The sequence below is a fragment of the Staurois parvus genome, unplaced genomic scaffold (assembly GCF_062004578.1).
Source record: "Staurois parvus isolate SC_StPar_1 unplaced genomic scaffold, SC_StPar_1.0 ptg000639l, whole genome shotgun sequence".
Taxonomy (NCBI): Eukaryota; Metazoa; Chordata; class Amphibia; order Anura; family Ranidae; genus Staurois; species Staurois parvus.
Genome location: NW_028318435.1, coordinates 1,514,135 through 1,536,413, shown reverse-complemented (window position 1 = coordinate 1,536,413; position 22,279 = coordinate 1,514,135). Strand labels below are relative to the sequence as shown.

At 39.8% G+C, this 22,279-nt stretch overlaps 1 protein-coding gene across 5 annotated transcripts in view; it reads right to left on the bottom strand.

The window, feature by feature from the left end:
* Positions 1–22,279, bottom strand: part of INPP4B (inositol polyphosphate-4-phosphatase type II B) — an 823,047-nt gene that overhangs the window by 242,227 nt on the left and 558,541 nt on the right. For all 5 annotated transcript variants that reach the window (XM_089693869.1, XM_089693867.1, XM_089693868.1 and 2 more), the window contains one exon: positions 18,629–18,776. In XM_089693869.1, the coding sequence (XP_089549995.1) occupies positions 18,629–18,776 (148 nt within the window). The remainder of the gene's footprint in view (positions 1–18,628; positions 18,777–22,279) is intronic.

Below are 22,279 nucleotides of genomic sequence, written 5' to 3'. Positions count from 1 at the left end.
CCACACATACCACTGTTCACTATTATTCAAGTGGTTCATCTGTTTTAAAATACCAATACTGTGTACCTTCATGTTCTACATCGCAACAAACTGACCTTCTACCAAAAATGACAATGACCCATGCCTCTTCTCTAAACCTTATTAAAGCTGACAGGTCTTTATTTTAGTACACTGAAATACCTTTGTATTCTCTTCTAATTGCACCCACCCACCTCCTCAATTCTTTTTTTTTTTTTTTTATAAATATTTATTAGTTTTCAATCCACATACAAGTCATTTCAACATATCTCTTAAAATATTTATCAAAAACATATTTTCTGCTTATAAAATTTATTCCTATATATGACTTTCTTTTCATACCATCTCCCCCTCCCAAACACCCCCCCCCCCCCCTTCTCCCCGTCCCCTCCCTCACCTTCCCACGCTCTATATTCTCTCTTCTCTCATTTACTCCATATAATTCTATTATTTCTAAATCCAATTCTGAACCGACTACCCAGGACCTTATCTCTTCACCTTTTTCGCCATTTCTTTATATTCTCCCCATCCTTTCCATTTTTTATTGTACATCTCCAGCTTATCCTCGTGCGTATAATACAATCTCTCTGTCCCAGAAATCTGGTTTACTCTACCCATCCAGTCTTCCTCAGTTGGCACCTCTCTTTTCTTCCAGTACCTGGGTATCAAGCTCTTTGCTGCGGTTAAGTAATACCATATCCCTGACCTCTTATATACTTTTACTGGGAGTTCTGAGATATGGAGGAGGCATAATTCTGGGTCTAATCCTATATTGATTTTAGTAATCTTCCCTATCAAGTAAACTATCCTTCGCCAGAACACCTGTATTTCTGGACACTCCCACCACATATGATACCACGTGCCCACCTCTCCACAATCTCTCCAACACATCTGTGAAATTTCCGTATTCATCTTGTGCTCCAGGTAAGGGGTAATGTGCCATCTATTCAAACACTTATAATTTATTTCCACTTCTCTCATACTAATATTTTCGTGAATTAATGTGAACATCTTCTTCTTCTCCTCCTCCTCTATTTTTCTTCCCATATCTCTTTCCCATTTCTCTATGTGCATTAATTCTGTGTCTGTGTCAAGTTCCATTAATATCTTGTGTATTTTTGCCGTTCCGTGTCTACCATTTCCCCGTGACTCAAAAATTCTCTCAAATGGATTCCAGTCTTTTCTAGTTCTTATAGGTTTTGGAAGGCTTTCAAAAAAGTTCTTCAGTTGGTAATATCTTAATCTATCCATCTTATTAAAGACTTCACCCTTTCTTTCCTCCATATCCTTATATGACCCAATTTCCTCTCCTACCATTATATCTCTCAATTGCGCCTCCTGTTTTATAATCCATTTCCCTGCTATACTATCTTTACCCGGGATGAAATATTTTGTGTTCCTAAGTGGTATTAGTTGTGAATTAAAAACCCACCCCTTTTGTCTATGTAATAAATCCCATTCTTTTAAAACAATAAGAGTGTACGTGCTTGTGCTCTCCTCTAATTCTCTGTATTGTGCAGGCACCCAGATACTATTACTCAAACCTATTCCACTCAGTGTTTTCTCAATTTTGACCCAACTTTTCTCCGGATTATGAATCCAGTCGAAGATTCTTGCGATAATCCCCGCTTTGTAATATCTCCTAAAATCTGGTACCCCCAGTCCTCCTCTTTCTTTACTTCTAGTCAACGTTTCATACCCTATTCTAGGCTTTTTATTCCTCCATATACATTTTATTATCATTTTCCTCAGTTCTTTAAAATATGCCTCTGGGAGTTTGATTGGGATCATTTGAAATTTATATAATACTTTGGGGACAATTACCATCTTTATCAAGTTTATACGACCTATCCACGATGGATTTCCATTTCCCACTCTCCTCAATTCCTCCTTAATTTCATTTAATAACATTATATAATTGGCTTTATAAAGGTTTTTATTTGAGGTTGATAGTTTTATTCCTAGATATTTTAATTCTTTGTCTCTCCAAAGGAAAGGGAATTCTACTTGTAGTCTTTTTTTTTCACTGTTTTTGAGATTTATGTTTAAGATTTCGGTCTTTGTCGGGTTAATTTTCAGGTTCGACAGGTCTCCGTACTCCCTCAATGCTTTCATTAAATTTGGAAGTGATGTTCTAGGGTTTCCAACATAAAACATCAGGTCGTCCGCATAGGCCGCTACCTTATGTTCTCTATCACCTATCCTTATTCCTTTTATGTCTATGTTCTTTCTAATCATGGACAGTAAGGGCTCCAGTGATAACACGTATAGCAGGGGGACAATGGGCATCCCTGTCTTGTACCATTTGACATCTTAAAGTACTCTGATCTTCCTCCATTTACCATTATGGTAGCGGTAGGCCCTCTGTACAACTCTCCAATCCACCCTCTCATTCTATCTCCCACTCCCAACGCTTCCAGAGTGTCCATCATAAAACCCCAACTCACTCTGTCGAATGCCTTCTCAGCATCTATTGACATCAGTATCATTGGGGTTTTCCCTTTTTTGCCCTCCTGTATAAGCAACAGTGATCTCAGAGCATTATCTCTACCCTCTCTTCCCGAGACAAACCCCACCTGGTCTCCATGAACCCACTCCGGCATCAGCTCTTTCAGTCTATTTGCCAGAACCTTTGCATATATTTTAGTGTGTACATTCAGCAGCGCTATGGGATGATAACTCGCACATTGTGAGGGATCTTTATCTTCTTTCTGTATCAATACTATATTCGCCTGTAAAGACTCTCCCCTTATCTTCATCCCGTTCCCCAAGGCATTCATATAAATCTTCATTTTGGGAATTAAAAGCTCTTTATATTTTTTATAGTATTTGGCCGTATATCCATCCGGACCTGGGCTTTTCCCTCCCGCCATGCTTTCTAATGCTGATTTTATTTCCTCTGTGGTTATTTCTGCCTCTAGAGAGTCCAGTTGTGTTTCGCTTAGTTTCGGCAGGCCTGCCTCCTCTAGGTATATCTTTCTTTTCTCTCTATTTACTGTTTCCGTTTTCCTAAACGTATCCTGAGGTATGATATTATACAACTCATTGTAATACTCTTTAAATATTCTAGCAATATCCTTGGTTGAGTGTACAAATTCCCCCTTGGGGTTTCTTATTTTCTCAATATAATTTCTATTTTTCTTCTTTCTTAAAGTTCTCATTAAATACTTTCCCGGCCTATCTCCCCATCTGTACCTTTCACTTGTTATTTTATTAAAGACTCTTCTTTTTTCCTCCTCCATTACATTCTCTAATTCTTCTTTCTTCTTTATTAACCTCTGCATTATCTCCTTAGTTCTTTCCCTTTTATGCACCTGTTCAAGATCATATATTTCATTTAATAATCTATTTATCTTTTCTCTCCTTTCTTTTTTCTTTTTTGCCCCCATTGCAATAAGTAGGCCTCTGATGTAAGCTTTATGTGCTTCCCACATCGTTGCAACCGACACATCCTCTGTTTCATTCTCATCAAAAAACCATTCAATTTCTCTCTCAATCCTTTGACCAATCTCTTCCTCCATGAGAAGTGCCTCATTCAACCGCCATACATAACCTTCTCTCCCTTCTCTACCCCATCTTAACTTCATAGCAACTGGGGCATGATCCGACAGGGTGCTTCCTTCAATATTCACTTCTACCACCCACTCTATCACTCGATGTTCTACTAATATGTAATCTAGTCTAGAATAAGTCTCATGAACGTGCGAAAAGAAAGTATAATCTCTCTCCTTCATATTCCTAATTCTCCAGATGTCCACCAACTGACACTCATGCATCAATTTCTTTAACAGTCTCAAGGATTTGTTTTCCTCTCTCCTCACAGAGGAAGTGGTATCTATCCGTGGGTCCATGCAGATGTTAAAGTCTCCCGCTACTATCATAAACGCACTTTTAAAATCCATCAATCTCTTCAGCACTTCTCTCATAAACCTCTCTGGTCTCTTATTTGGGCTGTATATATTTGCTATTGTACACTCAATTCCCTGTAGTTTACCTCTCAAAAATAAAAACCTCCCCTCCGGATCCGTTAATCTCTCCTTCACCTCGAACCTTATATTCTTTGAGAAGCCTATAGCAACTCCTTTTGCTCTTTTAGTTGGTGAATCCGCATAGAACCATGTTGGAAAATGTCTACTCTTCAGTCTAACCTTTGACTCTATCTCTAGATGTGTTTCCTGCAAGAATACCACTGAGGATTTTCTATGTTGAAGTTCTTTAAATAACCTGAATCTCTTTCCTGGGCAGCTTAACCCTTTTACATTATAGGTTATATATTGGATTTCTTCCATCTTACTCTTTTCCTACCGTCTCCCTCTTCCTCCTTCCCTTCCTCTTTCTTATAGAGCGTTTTTATCCCTCTACCCTTTTCTCCCTCCCTCCCCCCCTCTCCCAATACTCCCCCCATTCCCCTTCCTCTCCCCCCCCTCCCCCTCCCACACCACCTCTCCCCCCCTCCCTCCCCCCTCTTTTTAGGCCTTTACTTTGCCTAACCATCATTTGTGGAAGTAGCATCCACCTTTGACTTAAACCTTAGGGCTTCACTCTTCCCATGGACAGCCTCCCCTCCATCCAGATCCCCCCCTTGACCCCCTCTCTACTCATCTTTCTATAGGAGGAAAAAGGAGTCAAGCTGGAGGGACAAGGGGAAAAAAAAAAAAAGAGGCGATGAAATGGGAGCAAGGAGAGAGAAAGAAAAAAAAAAAAAAAACCAAAAAACACACACTTCTCTCCCCTTCACTCTCCTTCCCCGCCCCTCCCCCTCTCCCCCATCCGTCTCCACCCCTCCCCTCTTTCTGCTCTTTCTTCCCCAGATTCTTCTTCCCAACCCTTTATTTCAATTTTCTGCATTTCAAGTCTATTGCAAAAATTTCTCAAGTCCTCTGGGAACCTCAAATGGGCTGTTATTCCATTTTTCCATCCTATTAAACACTCCGGAACTCCCCATCTATATTGCACCTTCTGTTTTTTCATCTGCTCCAGCAAAGGCCTCAGAGCTCTCCTCCTCCGGAGAGTCTCTGATGACAAGTCCGCATATATTTGAATATCCATTTCTCCATACTTTATTACTGGTTTTCCCTTAGTGTTCCTCCAGATTTTTTCCCTTTGTTGTAATTCATAAAATTTTACAAGTATGTCTCTCGGCCTGTCTTTCTCATGATTCCCCTGGAGTTTCCAGTTTCTAGAGATTCCTTCTATATTAGTCCTTTCGATTTCAGAGCTTCCCATTATAAAGTTCAGTATTTTGCAAACCATCTCTTCTAGTATTTCTCCTTTTAAACTTTCCAGGACCCCTCTTATCCTTATATTTCTCCTTCTTTCTCTATTTTCTTGAATTTCCACCTTGTACTGCAATTTTTCCTGAGCTTTTTCCATATTAGTTATCTTCTTCTCTAATTCGGAAATAATCTGGGGCTGGCTTTTAACTTTCTGCCCTGTTTCTTCCACTCTTAACAACAACTGCCCCAGATCATTCCGAATTTTTACCATTTCTTGCTTTATTGTTCTCTCCAGATCTTTGAACATTTCTGTCATCTCTCTTTTATTTGGGATTTGTAGTTCTTTTTCTGTCTCTGATATTTGTTGATTACTGATATCCAATTCCATTGACTGTTTAGGACTATTTTGCATACTTAAATCAGACTCTCCTTTATCTTCTCTGCTCTGGGGCCTTTCTGGGGTCACATTTCCCTGGGATGCGTACTTTTTAATTGTCCCCGTTTGTGTCCCTTTAGGCCCGGTTCCCTTTGCACTTTTATTTTTCATTTCTTCTGTAACCTTTATTTTCTCTTATAATCTTATACTTTGCAAAACGAAGAAATTAATAAGGTGTAGAAATAGAATTCCCAGCTTTATCTTCCCACCTTTCTGTATGCCTTTGCCTGCACCTTGCGTTCTTCTCCTTATTTTTTATTCTTATTCTCTGGGGGTCCCCCCCTTTTCTTTCTCTCCCTGCTTTCCTCCAACTCTATACAATTTTTGTGTTTGGGGCCACCACCAGACTCACTCACCCCTCCAACTCGTGAGACGGCTCCAGGCTCCTTCCTCCAATCCTTTTCAGCAGGTCCGCTCTCTTCCTCTCAGGGGGACCCTCCAGGACTTTCCTCCATGCTCTTCTTCCTTTTTTTTGTTGGGGAGGCTCACCATCGACCGCCTGTTAGGGCTCCCTGGATTGCAGGTCGTCCGGCAGAGCAGAATCTCTCCTGCTCCCTGTCAGCCTCCGGCCGGGCGGCCGGCTTTCTTGCCTCCCAGAGGTGCACTGCGGCCGGTCACATGTCCCAGCCGCGCCTCCCTGTCACCCGGCAACCAGGCTCGGCGTCCAGGCACAGCGTCCCTGCCACACTCCGCTGGTCTCCGCTCTCAACTCCGGGGAGCCGCTCAGCCAGAGGAACCCGCCCGGTCGAGGTAGGTCTCTACCCTCTAGAGCTCCATCTGCTAGGGGGGAATTTTAGAGTCCAAGGGGGGGTCGGTCGGAAGAGGCCCGTGCGGGAGCTCCTACCATGAGCTCTCCGCCGCCGCCATAGTCAGGCTCCGCCCCGGCCTCCTCAATTCTAACCTAGGTGAGGATGATATATGTAAATGCCCCCCTGAGATACCAGCCACATATCCAAGGAGGCAGCAGTTACTTTAATGGATGGAAATTGCACAAGATCTTGCTATAAACAAAATATAAATAAAATTACACCATGCCACATCTCCCTCTGTGCATGTGTGAGATCTGGTGCTGTGTCAACAAGGGGGACTGAATGTGGAAGAGACAGCTGGCTCCCAAAAGCATAGAGAAACCAAGATGGCTACACAGGACTGAATCTGGAAGGAAAGAGATGCATCTTGGGAGCTCAGACCCCATCTTAGAAACTGGGAGACTAAAACTTGCATCACTTTGCATCCCTTAAAGGCAGCATCGCTGGTAGGCTTGGACATTCTGCCATCTATAGCCTAATCATTGGATTTTCTGTATGTTCTTATATTGATTAGATTTATTTCTTACCAGTTTTTTCTTAATAGTTTCACCTACCCGGTTTTGTTACTAAACCTTCAAAATAACATTCAGTCTGGCTTATTACAGAATAGTAGGGTTTAGCTGCATGTCAAGTTACACTCAGGGAAATGTGTAGTGAGGACAGAACAACAATGCTACATTCACTGGGCTTGCAAGTCTACTTTTTTGGAGAAAGTACTAGCGCGGTTGAAATAGCTATGATTATTGTTACTTTTTTTAATAGTTGCGTTTATTGAAATTGTATGCACGTATAACAAAGCAAGGTATATAAGAACAAGCTATGATTATTTTTATTTTGGGAGGTGAAAGGTCCACTTTAAGTCAGTAAACATGGTTTCTTTACTATGCAAACTTCCTATGCCATCAATCTCCCCCTAAATATTACACTAGGAAAGTAAAAGTGTAGTTGATACCAGCGCCTAGTATCACCTCACATTAATTCCTACTGCTATCTACTGTATAGTTAGCAAGGTACAACACTTCATTGCTAAACTCTACAAGTAACAGAGGTCTAAAAGAGCCATTTTTTTTTTTATCAGGAGTGGTCACAGGTGGAAATGGAACTTGTGCACATGATACTGTGTTTCGCTGTAGTCTTTTTAGAATTCCATTTTGTTTTGTTAAAAGGTTATACTTATTGTGACTTCTTATTATGTGGCTATAATATTTTGCACAGACAGACTTCACTGGAAATGTTAATTTCCCTTTTTTGGGTGGTGGATCATTTCTTTCTTGTAATAACCTTAAGTGGCACAATTGTTTCAAAGGTGTCTGTAGAACACTTTAGAAGATTTAAATGTATTACAAAGTCTATGCCACCTTATGATTTATAATAGAGTGTACTCTAGGCGTGAGGATTTGCTGATTAGTTTATGATACTGTATTTACCCTCCTTGGATTTAATCAGGAGGTCAGACCCCTGCTTTGTTGCAAGTGGAAATGGAATATTGCTTGCTAACGGAATTACAAGATGTAACTGCTGATGCTGGAGCTATTACGGCAGAGAGCCACCTACGGGACTTATAACTGTAAACTACCGGAGACAGAAATTAGGGGGGGAAGCCTATAAACTTTGCACAATGGAGTGCAAATACAACATTATTTTTACATTGGCATAATAAACCTTTGACATTTTGTTTTATAAAAATAAACTTTTGTTTAAAGAAGGACTTACATGGTAAATCACAATATTCACACAAAATAAAAATGTTCTACAAAAATGTGCTTCTCTGTTAAGAGTGTTATATTGTAATACAAAACTGCAATATATAAATGCAGTCATTATCATTTTTACAATTTACATAGATTGCTCTTCTGTTGTGCTCTGAAGTTACTACTAATTACCCACATGTTCTACATTAAGAAATACTCTTGTCTTTAGCATGAATGAGCACATGATTAATTTGAAGATTACTTAAGCCTTGGAGGAAAATAAAGTATTTACAATTTATCAGAAATGGCCTGTCAAGCTGCTGGAGAAAGTAACCTACATAATAGCAGCGGCAGAATTATTTGACGCGTGTGAAACTTCTTTATAGCCGCTAGACAAATGACTGCCACACAATCATAATTTTACCACTGACTTCTACACGCAAAGAAGCATTTACATTCTGACATTATGAAAATTTCTTCCTTGGATAATACTTAGTTTACAATAATGGAACCACTCTAGCAAAAAAATATATTAAATAATAAAGAAAAATTCTACATTCCACTGAAAATTAATAATTCATTTGCAAATGGATAGCTCCTATACTGTTTGGTTTTATGTAGTTGACATTTAGATGTTGACATTGGATTGCATTATCCAATGCTACCTATACCATTATTGTTGATAAAATGTAATCTAATCAAGAATAAACTGTTATAGTGCCTCTTTAAACATGAGATTCATTCAGGGCCAGATCTAGCCTATCCGATGGTGCAGTAAAAAAATGTCAGTGGGGCAAAGGATGGGAGGTCAGCAGGGCAGAGGACAGGGGTCACTGCTGGCTGGGCAGAGGACAGGGGCACTGCTACTTCTCCCATCCCTGTACTGCACACAGCCTGGACACAGGCAGCAGAGCTCCTCCTCCCTGTCAGCACCTGTGGTAGTGAGCTCTTGTTGATACTCAATTTGGGTTTCCCCAGGGCGTGGAGACTAAGCCCCAGCCTGCTTCTTCCCCAGAGCCCCTGATGGTGGGGATGGACTTGCAGCAAGCAGGGACCAGGTTGCAGCCCCCAGGTACACCCAGCTGAGGTAGAGGAGACTGTTCACAGGAGAAGAGTATAATGGGAGGAGACAAACGGAATCCAATAGGCTATCCGAGGTCAGGACAGGCGGAAAACAAGCAAGGTCAGAGAACGAAGCCGGGGTCGGTGCACAAGTAGTCAATGTAGGATTCAGGCAGTAGCAACACACAGGAGCTCAGACAACTAGGAAGTTGCTCAGGCAAAGTGGCCCAGTCTGAGCATGTCTCATATAGACAGGCAAACAAGGAGGCAGGCCAGGGAATGATGGAAGGGAAGGAAATAAAACCCAGAGGACAGCAGACAACGCCCATAGATGAGCACAGACAAACACATAAGAAGGGATCAGGAACAGGACTGCACCAAGGAGGAAAGAATACAAACAAGAAACTGCAAGCTAACTTGTGACACTCCCCACACAACACGTACCTGAGATGAGCATGGTGTCAGTCGAGGACGGTATAGTGTCAGGCTAGGGTAGTATAGTATCAAACTAGGGTGGTAAAGTATCATATTAGGATGGTATAGTGTCAGCTTAGGGCAGCATATTGGCAGGTTAGGGCAGTATAGTGACAGGTTGGGATTGGCTTTGAGGGGGCACAACTAAAATCTGGGAAGGCATAGCCCACCCCAGCACGCCCCTAGATCCAGCCATGGATTCATTTTTAAGATGAAGTTGGTATTCTCCTCAGTGCAGTAATCCACTGGCAGTGTTTTTATGACCGTTAGGTGGATGCTGAGCATGTTTTGGGGAACAAGGACAAAAACAAGAATACCTTCTCATGTCACCCCACAGCAACGTAGTAACTGCCCTGAGTTTGCCTGATGACATGAGGGAGGAAGGCAGTGGAGCTATCCAAAATCATAATACACACTACTTCACATTTAGCAGGGAATGGCATTAATAAATATACTGTAATCCAAATACAATTTTGTGCATTTCCTATCATAGCAAACACATGGTTAGAACCTGTAAAACATACTATCAGCTTCCATCATCTTGTATTACAATGTATATAAAGTCTGCACACCCCTGTTAAAATGTCAGGTTTGTGTGATGTAAAAAAATGAGACAAAGAAATCAATTCAGAACTTTTTCCACCTTTAATGTAACCTATAAACTGTACAACTCAGTTGAAAAACAAACTGAAATCTTTTAGGGTGGGAAGTAAACATAAAAAACTAAAATAATGTGGTTGCATAGGTGTGAAAACTCTCTTATAACTGGGGATGTAGCTGTGCTCAGAATTAATAAACAACATTCAAAATCATGTTAAATAGGAGTCAGTACACACCTGCCATCATTTAAAGTGTCTCTGATTAACCCCAAATAAAGTTCAACTGTTCTAGTAGGTCTTTCCAGACATTTTTTTAGTCGTATCCTACAGCAAAAGCCATGGTCCGCAGAGACCTTCCAAAACATCAAAGAGATCTCATTGTTAAAAGGTATCAGTCAGGAGAAAGATACAAAAGAATTTCCAAGGCATTAGATATACCATGGAACACAGTAAAAACAGTCATCGTCAAGTGGAGAAAATATGGCGCAAAAGTGACATTACCAAGAACTGGACATCCTTCCAAAATTGATGAAAAGATGAGAAGAATACTGGTCTGGGAAGCTGCCAAGAGGCCTACAGCAACATTAAAAGGAGCTGCAGGAATATCTGCCAAGTACTGGCTGTGTGGTACACGTGACAACAATCTCCCGTATTCTTCATATGTCTGGGCTATGGGGTAGAGTGACAAGACGGAAGCCTTTATGAAGAAAAACATCCAAGCCCGGCTACATTTTGTAAAACACATCTGAATTCTCCAAAAAGCTGGGAAAATGTGTTATGGTCTAATGAAATCAAGGCTGATACTTTTGGCCATAATTCCAAAAAATATATTTGGCGCAAAAATAACACTGCACATCACCAAAAGAACACCATACCCACAGTGAAGCATGGTGGTGGCAGCACCATTCTTTGCAGCTGTTTTTTTTTAGCTGGAACTGGGGCCTTAGTCAAGGTAGAGGGAATTACAAACAGTTCCAAATACCAGTCAATATTGGCACAAAACCTTCAGGCTTTTGCTAGGCTTCTGCTAGAAAGCTGAACATGAAGAGGAACTTCATCTTTCAGCAAGACGACTCAAAGCATACATCCAAATCAACAAAGGAATGGCTTCACCAGAAGATTAAAGTTTTGGAATTGCCCAGCCAGAGCTCAGACCTGAATCCGATGGAAAATCTGTGGGGTGATCTGAAGAGGGCTGTGCACAGGAGATGTCTTCGCAATCTGACATATTTGGATTGTTTTTGCAAGGAAGAGTGGGCAAGTCAAGATGTGCCATGCTGAAGGTGCTTCAACAAAGTATTAGTTTAAGGGTGTGCACACTTATTTAACTATATTATTTTAGTGTTTTATCTTTACTTCCCTCCACCTACAAGATTTCAGTTTGTTGTTCAACTGAGTTGTACTGTTTGTAGGTTATATTAAAAGGTGGAAAAAGTTCTGAAATTATTTATGTCTCATTTTTTTTACATCACAGAAACCTAACATTTTAACACAGGTGTGTAGACTTTTTATATCCACTGTAGTATCTATAGTGGCTTCCAGACAATATTAGTTGAATGCCCAACCCCTCTAAATTCCTGAAGATTAGGATATTCTTAGCACCATGCCCATGATTCTTGACAAGATTCCAGAACTTTTATAGAATATTCTAAATCTCCACAACCAATTAAGTTCCTTTGATAGACATTTTGTGTAAAGCATTCCCACCCACTGTCGGTCTCCTAGCCTGACATATTTTTTTTATTTGTCTGGATGTAGCCCAGCACTGCCACCTTAAAAAAGCATTGTTAAAATGTTTATCATTCTTGCACATCCAAAGTTCTGTGAAATAGTAGCTAAGAATAAAATTAGAAGGGATGCTGCAAGTTACTGGGAATTAGATCTGAACACCAAGCAAGCCAACAGACACCATACATGGATGGTGGCCGTCTTTTTATCTTAACTGCATACAGGTCATACAGCTTGGTCATCAACCCACACCCTGTGAATGGACAGCAAAGAAAAACAGCAATGATGAGATCATAACTTTGCCCTCCCTTCCTGAAAAATTTTCAGACTATTGACTGACAGCACAGGGCAAAGCAATGCGGCCCTCACAATGGCCTCTTGCCCCCATTGCTAGTGCTGCTGTGCAGTGGCAAAAGGCAAAACCTTTTGTTTTCATTTTGGATAAGGAAGGGTTATAATCCCTATCAGTCCATCTCTGTCCCATTGGGGTGATTTCCCTTCACTTCCTGTTCCATACCCAAAACACGATGTTAGATGAAATGCCACCAAAGTGAGGGAGTCCCTGATTGTCACCAGCATCACCAGAAGTATTGTTCCCATTGAAATATTCCCCCTGTCCAAACCTAAAACAAAAAGTTGTACTTCAATTTAGAAATGTCAGGTAGCTCACACCTATCAGGTGATAAACCTGAACGTCAGAAATTCAGCCACTTTCTAAAGTCTAATAAGGTGCATGTCACCTCTTGGATGTCTCTCTCTTTAATTCCCAATTGACAGTTTTACTGAGAGCCAAGACTACATCTATCACTATACTCCCAGTGCTCTGGCAGGAGAGTAACGACTTTCTCACACAGCAGCAGCTCTGCCCGCCCCTCCCTTTCGCTCTTCATTCAAAGAAGTCTTTGTATTTTTTAAATGGGTTCACCAAACACAAAGTTCTCTGTGATTGGGCAGGAGGAGGGGAGGGGTGGGCAGAGTGGCTCCATGTGACTCTGAAGCTCATGGAGCTGAAACCAGAAGGTCCAGTGTCTGAGCACTAAAAGTATAGTGATAGCTATGCTCCCAGCAGTCAGTAAAAATTTTAATTGAACTGATATGTCCACTAGGTTGCATACACCACCTTGGACTTAACCCATACCCAGAGAAATCTAGCACATTTTAAAAAGTGGCTAAATTCCTGGAGTTTCCCACATGGAAGAAAAATATATTTGAAATGTATTTTAAAAATATTCTTCCCAAATATATTGACATATATTTGAAATGCTACAATTTTGGCCATATTCATTATGTTTCAAAATATACCGGTATTTCTATATATACATATATATATTCATACTGTATGTTGAAATGCGTTTTTATTGCAAAATATATGATAACGATTTTTAAAAATACATTTCAAATATACAGTATGTCTTTAAAAATACAAATCTACATTTTTGGAATGCATTTACAAATATATGTTAAAATTGCTATTTTATATATTTAAAAAATTCTGAAGAATATGTTTTAAAAAATATATTAACCGTTTCAATACCGTGTGATTTTACACCTTCCTGCCCAGGCCATTTTTCAGGTTTCAGCGCTCTCACACTTTGAATGACAATTGCGCGGTCATACAACACTGTACCCAAACTAAAATTTTATCATTTTCTTCACACAACTAGAGCTTTCTTTTGGTGGTATTTAATCACTGCTGGGGTTTTTATTTTTTGCTAAATTAACAAAAAAAGACCAAAAATTTTGAAAAAAAAACATATTTTTCTTTGTTTCTGTTATAAAAGTTTACAAATAAATAATTGTTCTTCATAAATTTAGGCCGAGATGTATTCTGCTACATGTCTTTGGTGAAAATAACCCAAATTAGGATGTATTTTTTAGTTTGTAGGAAAGTTCACAAACTATGGTATAGATCTGAATATTGATCAATCCTGAAGTACTGACAGCCAATCTAATTTCTTGAGGTCCAAGAATGTCAGAATAGTACAGATATCCCCAAATGACCCCTTTTTGCAGAGTAGACAGTCCGACGTACTTCATAAGAGGCATGGCGAGTTTTTTGAAGTTGTATTTTTTTGTCATAATTTTTCGAAAAATGAAAAAATTAAAAAAATTATTTTCACTATTTTTTTTTTTTACATACTGTCACCAGTGCAGTACAGCGTCTTCATATAACTGGCATGGTGGTGAACATGGACACTGACTGGTGACAGTATGAAAAAAAAAAAATATATATATATTTTTTTATTTTTTTTTATTTTTTTATTATATTTAATTTTTTATTACATTTTTTTAAAGATTTTTTTTTCATATTTTACTATGACCAAAGTAGTACAATGTTACCATAGTAACATTGTACTACTTTGGGGGAGTGATCAGTATTTTTTTTTTTTTTTTTTATACACAGTTTGCTTATAGCAAAGAATTACTTTGCTATAAGCAAGCATTTAGCTGAATGAAATCGATTCATTCAGCTTTTTTTTTTTTTTTTTTTTTTTTTTTGTGCTTAGCTGTGATTTGGTCACAGCTAATCACATGACATGTGCATGTGACCTGCTGTGACCATTCACAGCTAGGCCCTAGTATACAATGGATGGCATCATGAATGAAGCCATCCATTGTATACAACTATCATGTGACCTGCTGTGATTGGTCACAGCAGGTCACATGGTACCAGCTACGGGAGCCGATACTCGGATCTGTCATCGGCCGTGTCCGAGGTACACGACCCGTGACAGATCCCGCTGCTGTGCCGCTCTGCTGTGCCGCAAACTGCGCATGTGCGGGAGCACGCCAAATGGCGTGCACCCGGAATTTAGGAGCGCATTTCAAGCCGCCAAACGGCCATTGGCCGGGCGGCTAATGGTTAATCAGATTTTTTTTTAATATATAAAAAAGTAATTTTAACATATATTTTACATATAATTGTAAATGCATTCCAAAAATGTAGATTTGTACTTTTAAAGACATACAGTATATTTGAAATGTATTTTTTTAAATATTTTTCATATATTTTGTAATAATGCATTTCAACATACAGTATATATATATATATATATATATATATATATATAGGAAGAATATTTTTAAATATATTTCAAATATATTTTTCTTCCATATGGGTTTAGATTTAATAATAAGCTCAGTATTTGTGATCTCCTAATGCAGAATCTTGTTCTACCTCCAAAATTTTCGAAAAATAAATGCCAGCTAATTAACAATGAAATTATGCTCTTCCATATTCTAACCATGATAAGCAAAATTATAAATTGTATATGGCCCTTAGCAGGAGTCAGAGGGTTACATATGACATTAACAATGTCTAAACCCATGTTTCTCAAGAAATGGGTCGTGACCAGGGGTGGACTGGATACGGTGAAAGTGCCCCCCAGGCCTCTCCAATGCCGCAATAAAACAATGGGTGCCCTGACAACATAGCCTAATAAAAACCACTGGTTGCACTAATATAAATGTTAAGACATCCGGGACTTTCAGTTTCACTAGCGCTGTGATTACTGCACTATCCATGTTGGAAAGAAGCCATTTATTTACTGTTTAAAAAGTGCATATGAATTGTAGAATACCGCACAAGCTGTTTTGTGAAATAAATTATAATGTTTTGAAAATTAAATTATTTTTGTGTTGCGACTTAATGACCAAGGAGAAATGTGGGTCCTGAGGTTTCACAAGTTGAGAACCACTGGTCTAAACGGTTGCCCTCTGCTGCCATAACTTCTGATCTCTGTCTTAAAAAGTGGAGACCTCTGATGAGAAATGTACTTGCATGTTTATGCTCATTAGAGATAAAAGTAAATATGTCCAGATTTGTCTGTGTATAGAGAAATGACATAACTAAACTGTAATATTCAGCAGTAATACATTATATGCTCCAAAGCACAAGAAGCAATTAAGATCAAGTGATTCATTGTTACCTTCAGGGAAAATCAACCTTTTAAAGCGCTTGAAATGTGGAGCACAGCAAAACTCTACAGAAAGCTGCAAATAAATCTTTTTTTTGAAGGTTTTTATGCAAAATAAAAAAAGAAACGTTTACAGTATTCACAACATGAATTTTTATCAGTAATAAAGAAGGCTGGGGATGCAGCATATCAAGTTTTGTTGACTCTGGCTACAAACTTTACAGCGTACTGGCTGCTGAAGATAATGACAGGCTAATCATAAACACATTATCACAGCTCATGTTTCAGATATTAGTGCAAAACCACCATAAGTTACAAGAGTAAACAGCTATCCAGTCTAAAGCTTGCATTATTTCCTACTCACTCTACGCATATGCTGAACCTGAGTATAATTTTGTTGCTTTCAGGCTGTAGAAGTGCTGTGGGGATTACGGATGTCCCCTATAGATGATCACAGTGTAAGTTCTATAAAATTATTGATCAGCTTGCATCACATTTAGATTTGCAGAAGATAAGAGCTCTTCAATAACATACTTGAGGCTCAGCAATGATTATATCCACGGCAAATTAACCAATAGCAACCAATGAGTAATATTTCCATATACTATGGTACACTGATGGAATTGTTTGCTATGGCTTCTTGCATACAAGACAATACAACTACTAAAACAAGAGACTAGAACGGATTGCATTTCTGAATGATAACACATTGTTGTGAAGTCTCCATGCCCTATATGTGCTCAATATGTAAGAAGGATAAGTATGCAATACGTAGAACTTTAGATACAAATGACTGCCAATGTACATCATACTTCAGCAGAGACTTCCAGTCAATGGGGTAGACTAGGGATGTCAAACTGGCGGCCCTCCAACTCTTGCGAAACTACAAGTCCCATCATGCCTCTGCCTTTGGGACTCATGCTTGTAACTGTCAATCTTGCAATTCCTCAGGGTACTTGTAGTTTAGCAAAAGCTGGAGGGCCACCAGTTTGACATCTGTGGGGTAGACATTCAGGATTTGTAAAACAAGTAATTCTCAGGCATACCAAACCACCACATCAAACAAGAAAGCAACAAAACCAAAGCAAAAGCAAAATGTAATCTTGCCAGCAACTCTATATAAATTATTGCACACCCCTTATGCTTCTGCTTAATGAAAGCTGCTCACACCTTACACATACTCATATTAATGTGCTATACATATATAATAAATCAAAATATAGTGCTTTGCATTCCTCTCATTCAAATGTCATAAAATGCACAAATCTGTGTATATCATCAAGTGCAAACAAACTGTGTGCATCATAGCTTCAAAACAAAATAAAGAAGAATAAAAAATGCATCAAAATAAACAAAAAAAAGTCCCACAAAATCAATGCAGTCCTTCTTTGTGTTCCTCCACAATATGCAATGAACCACCAGCAAGGGAATATTCAATCTTAATATACTCAAAATCTTCTATTTGTGCACCGCCACTAACACACACAATGTGCTCTCACCTGGAGCTTTTGACCTCACATATGAAGTCAAATAGTGGTTTTGTCCCTTTGTTTGGACTATGTACTGATGTCTCCTGGGTTGAAATTCTCTCCTATGGGTAAGTCGCATCCTCCATACAGATCCTCCCCACAGATCCTCCCCTTCCTTACTCCACCGCTTAGCATAAAAAGTAAATAGGCAAAGACTAGTGCTTTATCCTTAAAAACACTTTATTCCCACAAATAAAAACATACAATGACTCATGACATACCCCTGAGGAAGCCACGTGGCCCTGGAGGAGGGGCTTGGTGACGTCATGATGCTCACGGTGTCCTGCCAATTGGTAACACGAGAACGCCGATAGATATATAAAGTGTATACTGTTGATTGTTTGCTGGCTATATTTGGTGCAATTGAGCACCGAAAAAATGTGAGTGGCTCATTGTAAGTTTTTATATGTGGAAATAAAGGAAAGATCCCCAGCAGGACACAGACAGCAAGAAATAACCTAATAGGAAAGTTACCCTACTCTATAAAAAAGGGGTAACAGGTTCTGTGCCATGTTGATAATTTCATACTATGAGCAAACACCGACCACTGGCTCCTCATACCCCAGCTACATTCTGACATTAAGCAGAGCACACAGCTGTAGCGTGGTTGTCAAGGACAAGGTACCAGAGATCACCTACTTCCAAACCAGCATTTCCTTATGCTGGTCTTTGGCCAATGTTTAGTTTGCCTGTTCAATAACTGCACATATCCTCTTGTCTGGTTACAAATTACAATACGAGCATCTAAAAATACTGTAAACTTCAAAGTTGTGAGTCTCAATTCATTGATGTGTTAAGCCTGCATCCAGGAAATAAATGAGAAATGAGAACTTGGTTCTCCTATATTAAAATAAATGAGCATGACCACAAGAATTTCAGCTTTGCTTTGCACATCTAATTGGGATCAATTAAAAGTTGGCTGAGCAAGCACTTTAATTCAGTTCTTGCCAAGAGAAAGAGTGTTGCCTTGGGAATGAAATACTCTGCAATACATTTCAATACTATGTGCCATGACAGTAAGCTGTGGAAGGATTTGGAGAGTCTGCCTTATGGTAAATGATTGCAAGGCAATTAGGAATGAAAACATCCTGGTAGCTAATCATTTCAGCTGCCTTGAATAACATGACACTGTTCACTTGCTTTTTTTACCTTCTGGTGTCTTCTTTTAAATAGAGGGTTAGCAGTTGCTTTGGGATATGGAAAGACATGATGCTCTCTGACATCTGCTCCCGAACACAGATCCACTTGTTGTCAGATGCGGGGAATCGGTAGAACTTGTAGATAGGATTCTTTAACACTGGTGGGTGAAACAAAGGAAAATGTTATCATTTCTTTAGAGAAAAACATGGTTACACTAATGATTGTTAGAAACTATGGGGAACATATTTCAAGCAATTTAGGAACACAAACAGTATATTCAACAAAGTCTCTGCGACAGGTTTGCAAACCGGTGTATCTGTATCCCTGGGCAGCCAACTGAAACAGTTTGCAAAGTTCAAAGACAGATTTATTACTGAAGACAAGACAGATTTCCACTCCAAAGACAAGTATAATTATGTGATCAGGGTCATGTTTCATTCAGTCACACACAGCTTTACAGCAGCCAAAAGGGGAATTTATGACTCAGGCTTTAGCCTTGTGATAAATCCCTCTCACAATGTATCGCACTGCACCTGACTGAGTAATAGACAAACATGAACATTTATGTTGCTCTTTAAAGTTTTTGATCAAATGGGCACAATAATAATCACATACCGTATCCTTGGACCCCTTCTCTTCTCCATCTACACTTCCTCCCTTGGTCACCTGATAAACTCCCATGGCTTTAAGTACCATCTCTATGCTGATGACACACAAATCTATCTTTCAACCCCTCACCTCACCCTTTCAATCTCCTCTCGCATTACTAACCTACTAAGTGGCATATCGGCATGAATGTCACTGCACTTCCTCAAACTCAATCTTTCAAAAACTGAGTTCTGAGTATTCCCTCCAGCCCGTGCCCCCTCCCTTGACTTCTCCATCAAGATCAATAACACAACCATCAGTCCTTCCCCTCATGCCAGGGTACTAGGTGTAATCCTAGACTTCCATCTGTCCTTTCAGCCCCAAATCCAATTGCTGTCCAAATCTTGTAGACTTCACCTCCGCAACATCTCCAAGATACGCCCGTTCTTAACCTCGGAAACCACTAAGCAACTTATTCACTCCCAGGTTATCTCTCGCCTTGACCATTGTAACTCCCTCCTCATTGGTCTACCTCATCACAGGCTATCCCCTCTTCAGTCTATCATGAATGCTGCTGCCAGACTCATCCACCTTACTAATCGTTCCATATCTGCCATCCCTCTCTGCAAATCCCTCCACTGGCTTTCCATTACCCAACGGATAAAATTCAAAACATTAACAATAACATAAAAAGCCGTTCATAACACTGCCCCAAATTACATCACCAATCTTGTCTCCAAATATCACCCAAACCGTACTCTGCTCCTCGCACGACCTCCTACTCTCTAGCTCCCTTGCCTCCTCCTCCCATGCTCGTCACCAGGACTTCTCCAGAGCCTCCCCATCCTCTGGAACTCTCTACCCCAATTTATCAGACTATCGCCTGCTCACTTTTAGGCGATCTCTGAAAAGCTCTCTCTTATGCAAAGCCCATCCTGCCTTCAGCTAATAATGGAATCTTCTATTCCTCTTACCAGTCCATCCGCCACAGTTATTACCTTTTGTACCATTAGCCCCTCCCTCTTAGATTGCAAGCTCCTAGGAGCATGGCCCTCCTAACCCTAACAGTTTGTATTGAACGGTATTGTTGATGTATTGTCTCCTGTTATATTGTAAAGTGCTAAATAAATCCTGTATAATAATAATAATAATAACATAAAGTTGGCATGGAAAGCAATGCAAAATGTAGCCTTTTAAAACCACAAATGTAAGATTAATAACAAGTAAGGCTTTGTTTACCCAGGTGTACTCAAGCATATGCCTATGATAGGGCCATGTTTGCCCACATGGGGATGCACAGGTGTTTTATGCATCATCATGCAGCCATCTCAATTTATGTCAACTGGGATGCAGTGGCGAGACAGACACCGCTGATACTCCTAATCTGACATGCTGGTAGGCACCCGCATGCACCCATACGGCTGTCAAATTAAGAGCAGTGTTTGTGTCTGTGCAGCTGTTGCAGTCCGAACATGGGACTGCCTGCACAGAAATCCAATAAACACCTGTTCATCCCTGTGTGGGCAAACATGGCTCTTGCATAAGCGTATGCTTAAAGTGGTTGTAAAGGCTTAATGTTTTTACCTACATGCAGAGAGAACGGGGGTGAGCCCGAGCCACGCTCTGTGTGTGAATGGACAAACAGAGCAGTGACTTCGGAGTGAGCCTGCTTTGGTGCCCCCATAGCAAGCTGCTTGCTTTGGGGGCACTAGGCAGGTGGGAGGGGCCAGGAGCGCAGACGGGGGACCCAAGAAGAGGAGGATCGAGGAGGATTGTTTTATTAAAAAATTGCCTTTAATATCACTTTAACCCCTTAACACCGTGGAGTTTTAGATCACATGACCGCCGTGATTAGTTGTCACAGCGGTCACATGATCAGAAAGCTGCAGATTGCATGTAGCGATCGGGAGCTTTCCATCAGGCGCCAGTAACGGTTTGTTTACATTTGGGTGTGCAAATATGCGGCTTCTCTGCCTCATGGCCCACCTGCCAGGAAGCCAAGAGGCCGCATATTTAACCATTTTGAATGAAACCCTAAGAAACAGTGTAAAATGCTTAGTAAGGGTTTTATATCAGCAGCTGGGTTTATTCAAATGGCTCAGGGTAATCACCTATTCTGAGACTCATTTTAAAGGACACCTATCTTCAAAGAAAAAAGAAAGACTGATAGTGCTGTCCTTTTCTTGAAAATGCTTATTGCCTGGATCTCATGCAAACATTTTTACCTCAATATTTTCCAAATTACTGAACAAGACAAGTATGCAAATTAGGAATTCTAACTTCAGGTCAGAAAAGCCAGATAGCTATTTGTAAAGGCTATTTGCAAGAGAAAAGCTCATACACCTCCAGTGAAGGGTTTCTTTAAAGGCTCTTAGACACTTAAGCAGGCCATACATGGGTCGATTTCTGAATGATTTTTCGACTGAAAATCAAAAACATTGTTCATTCTGTAATCCGATGGTACCACCAATGATTTCGAAAATCAGTTGTTTTTCACAAATTTTCCAGCATGCTCGGTAAACGAAATGGGGAGGAACCACAAAAAATTGGCCGGTGCCATTGCCCCACTAACAGAGCAAAAATTATCCGATTATTCTTAGGTCCAATTTTCGAAGGAAAAATTGTTCGAAAATTGACCCATGTATGGCCGGCCTAAGAGTTGTCCAGAGCTGCTAGCTTGTTTCAAAGAAGGACAGACTTGGTATTCTTACTAAAGTACTGCTTTGCAAGAAAAGGCACTCAGCAGTCATAGTTGGAAAGGTTGATGGATACCCAAGTGGAGAACATTACTACTCTTACCTAAAGGCTTTTCCGCCTTCTTCCTGGAATTGAAAATTCCTTAAAACTCAAAATAACCTGATGAATGTTCATCTGCTTGATTTAAAGTCCTAACCTTTAATAATCCTTAACTGTATCCCTAATCCTAACAAAGGAAAACAGATTTCAACTAACAACAACATTTTAATGTATTGCTTCGCAATTTGACCACTTCCTTCCTGCCACTGATTACATTTAGAGAGGAAGTATCATAGGTATAGATTATACTAATCACTAATAGAACTAAACAAACTA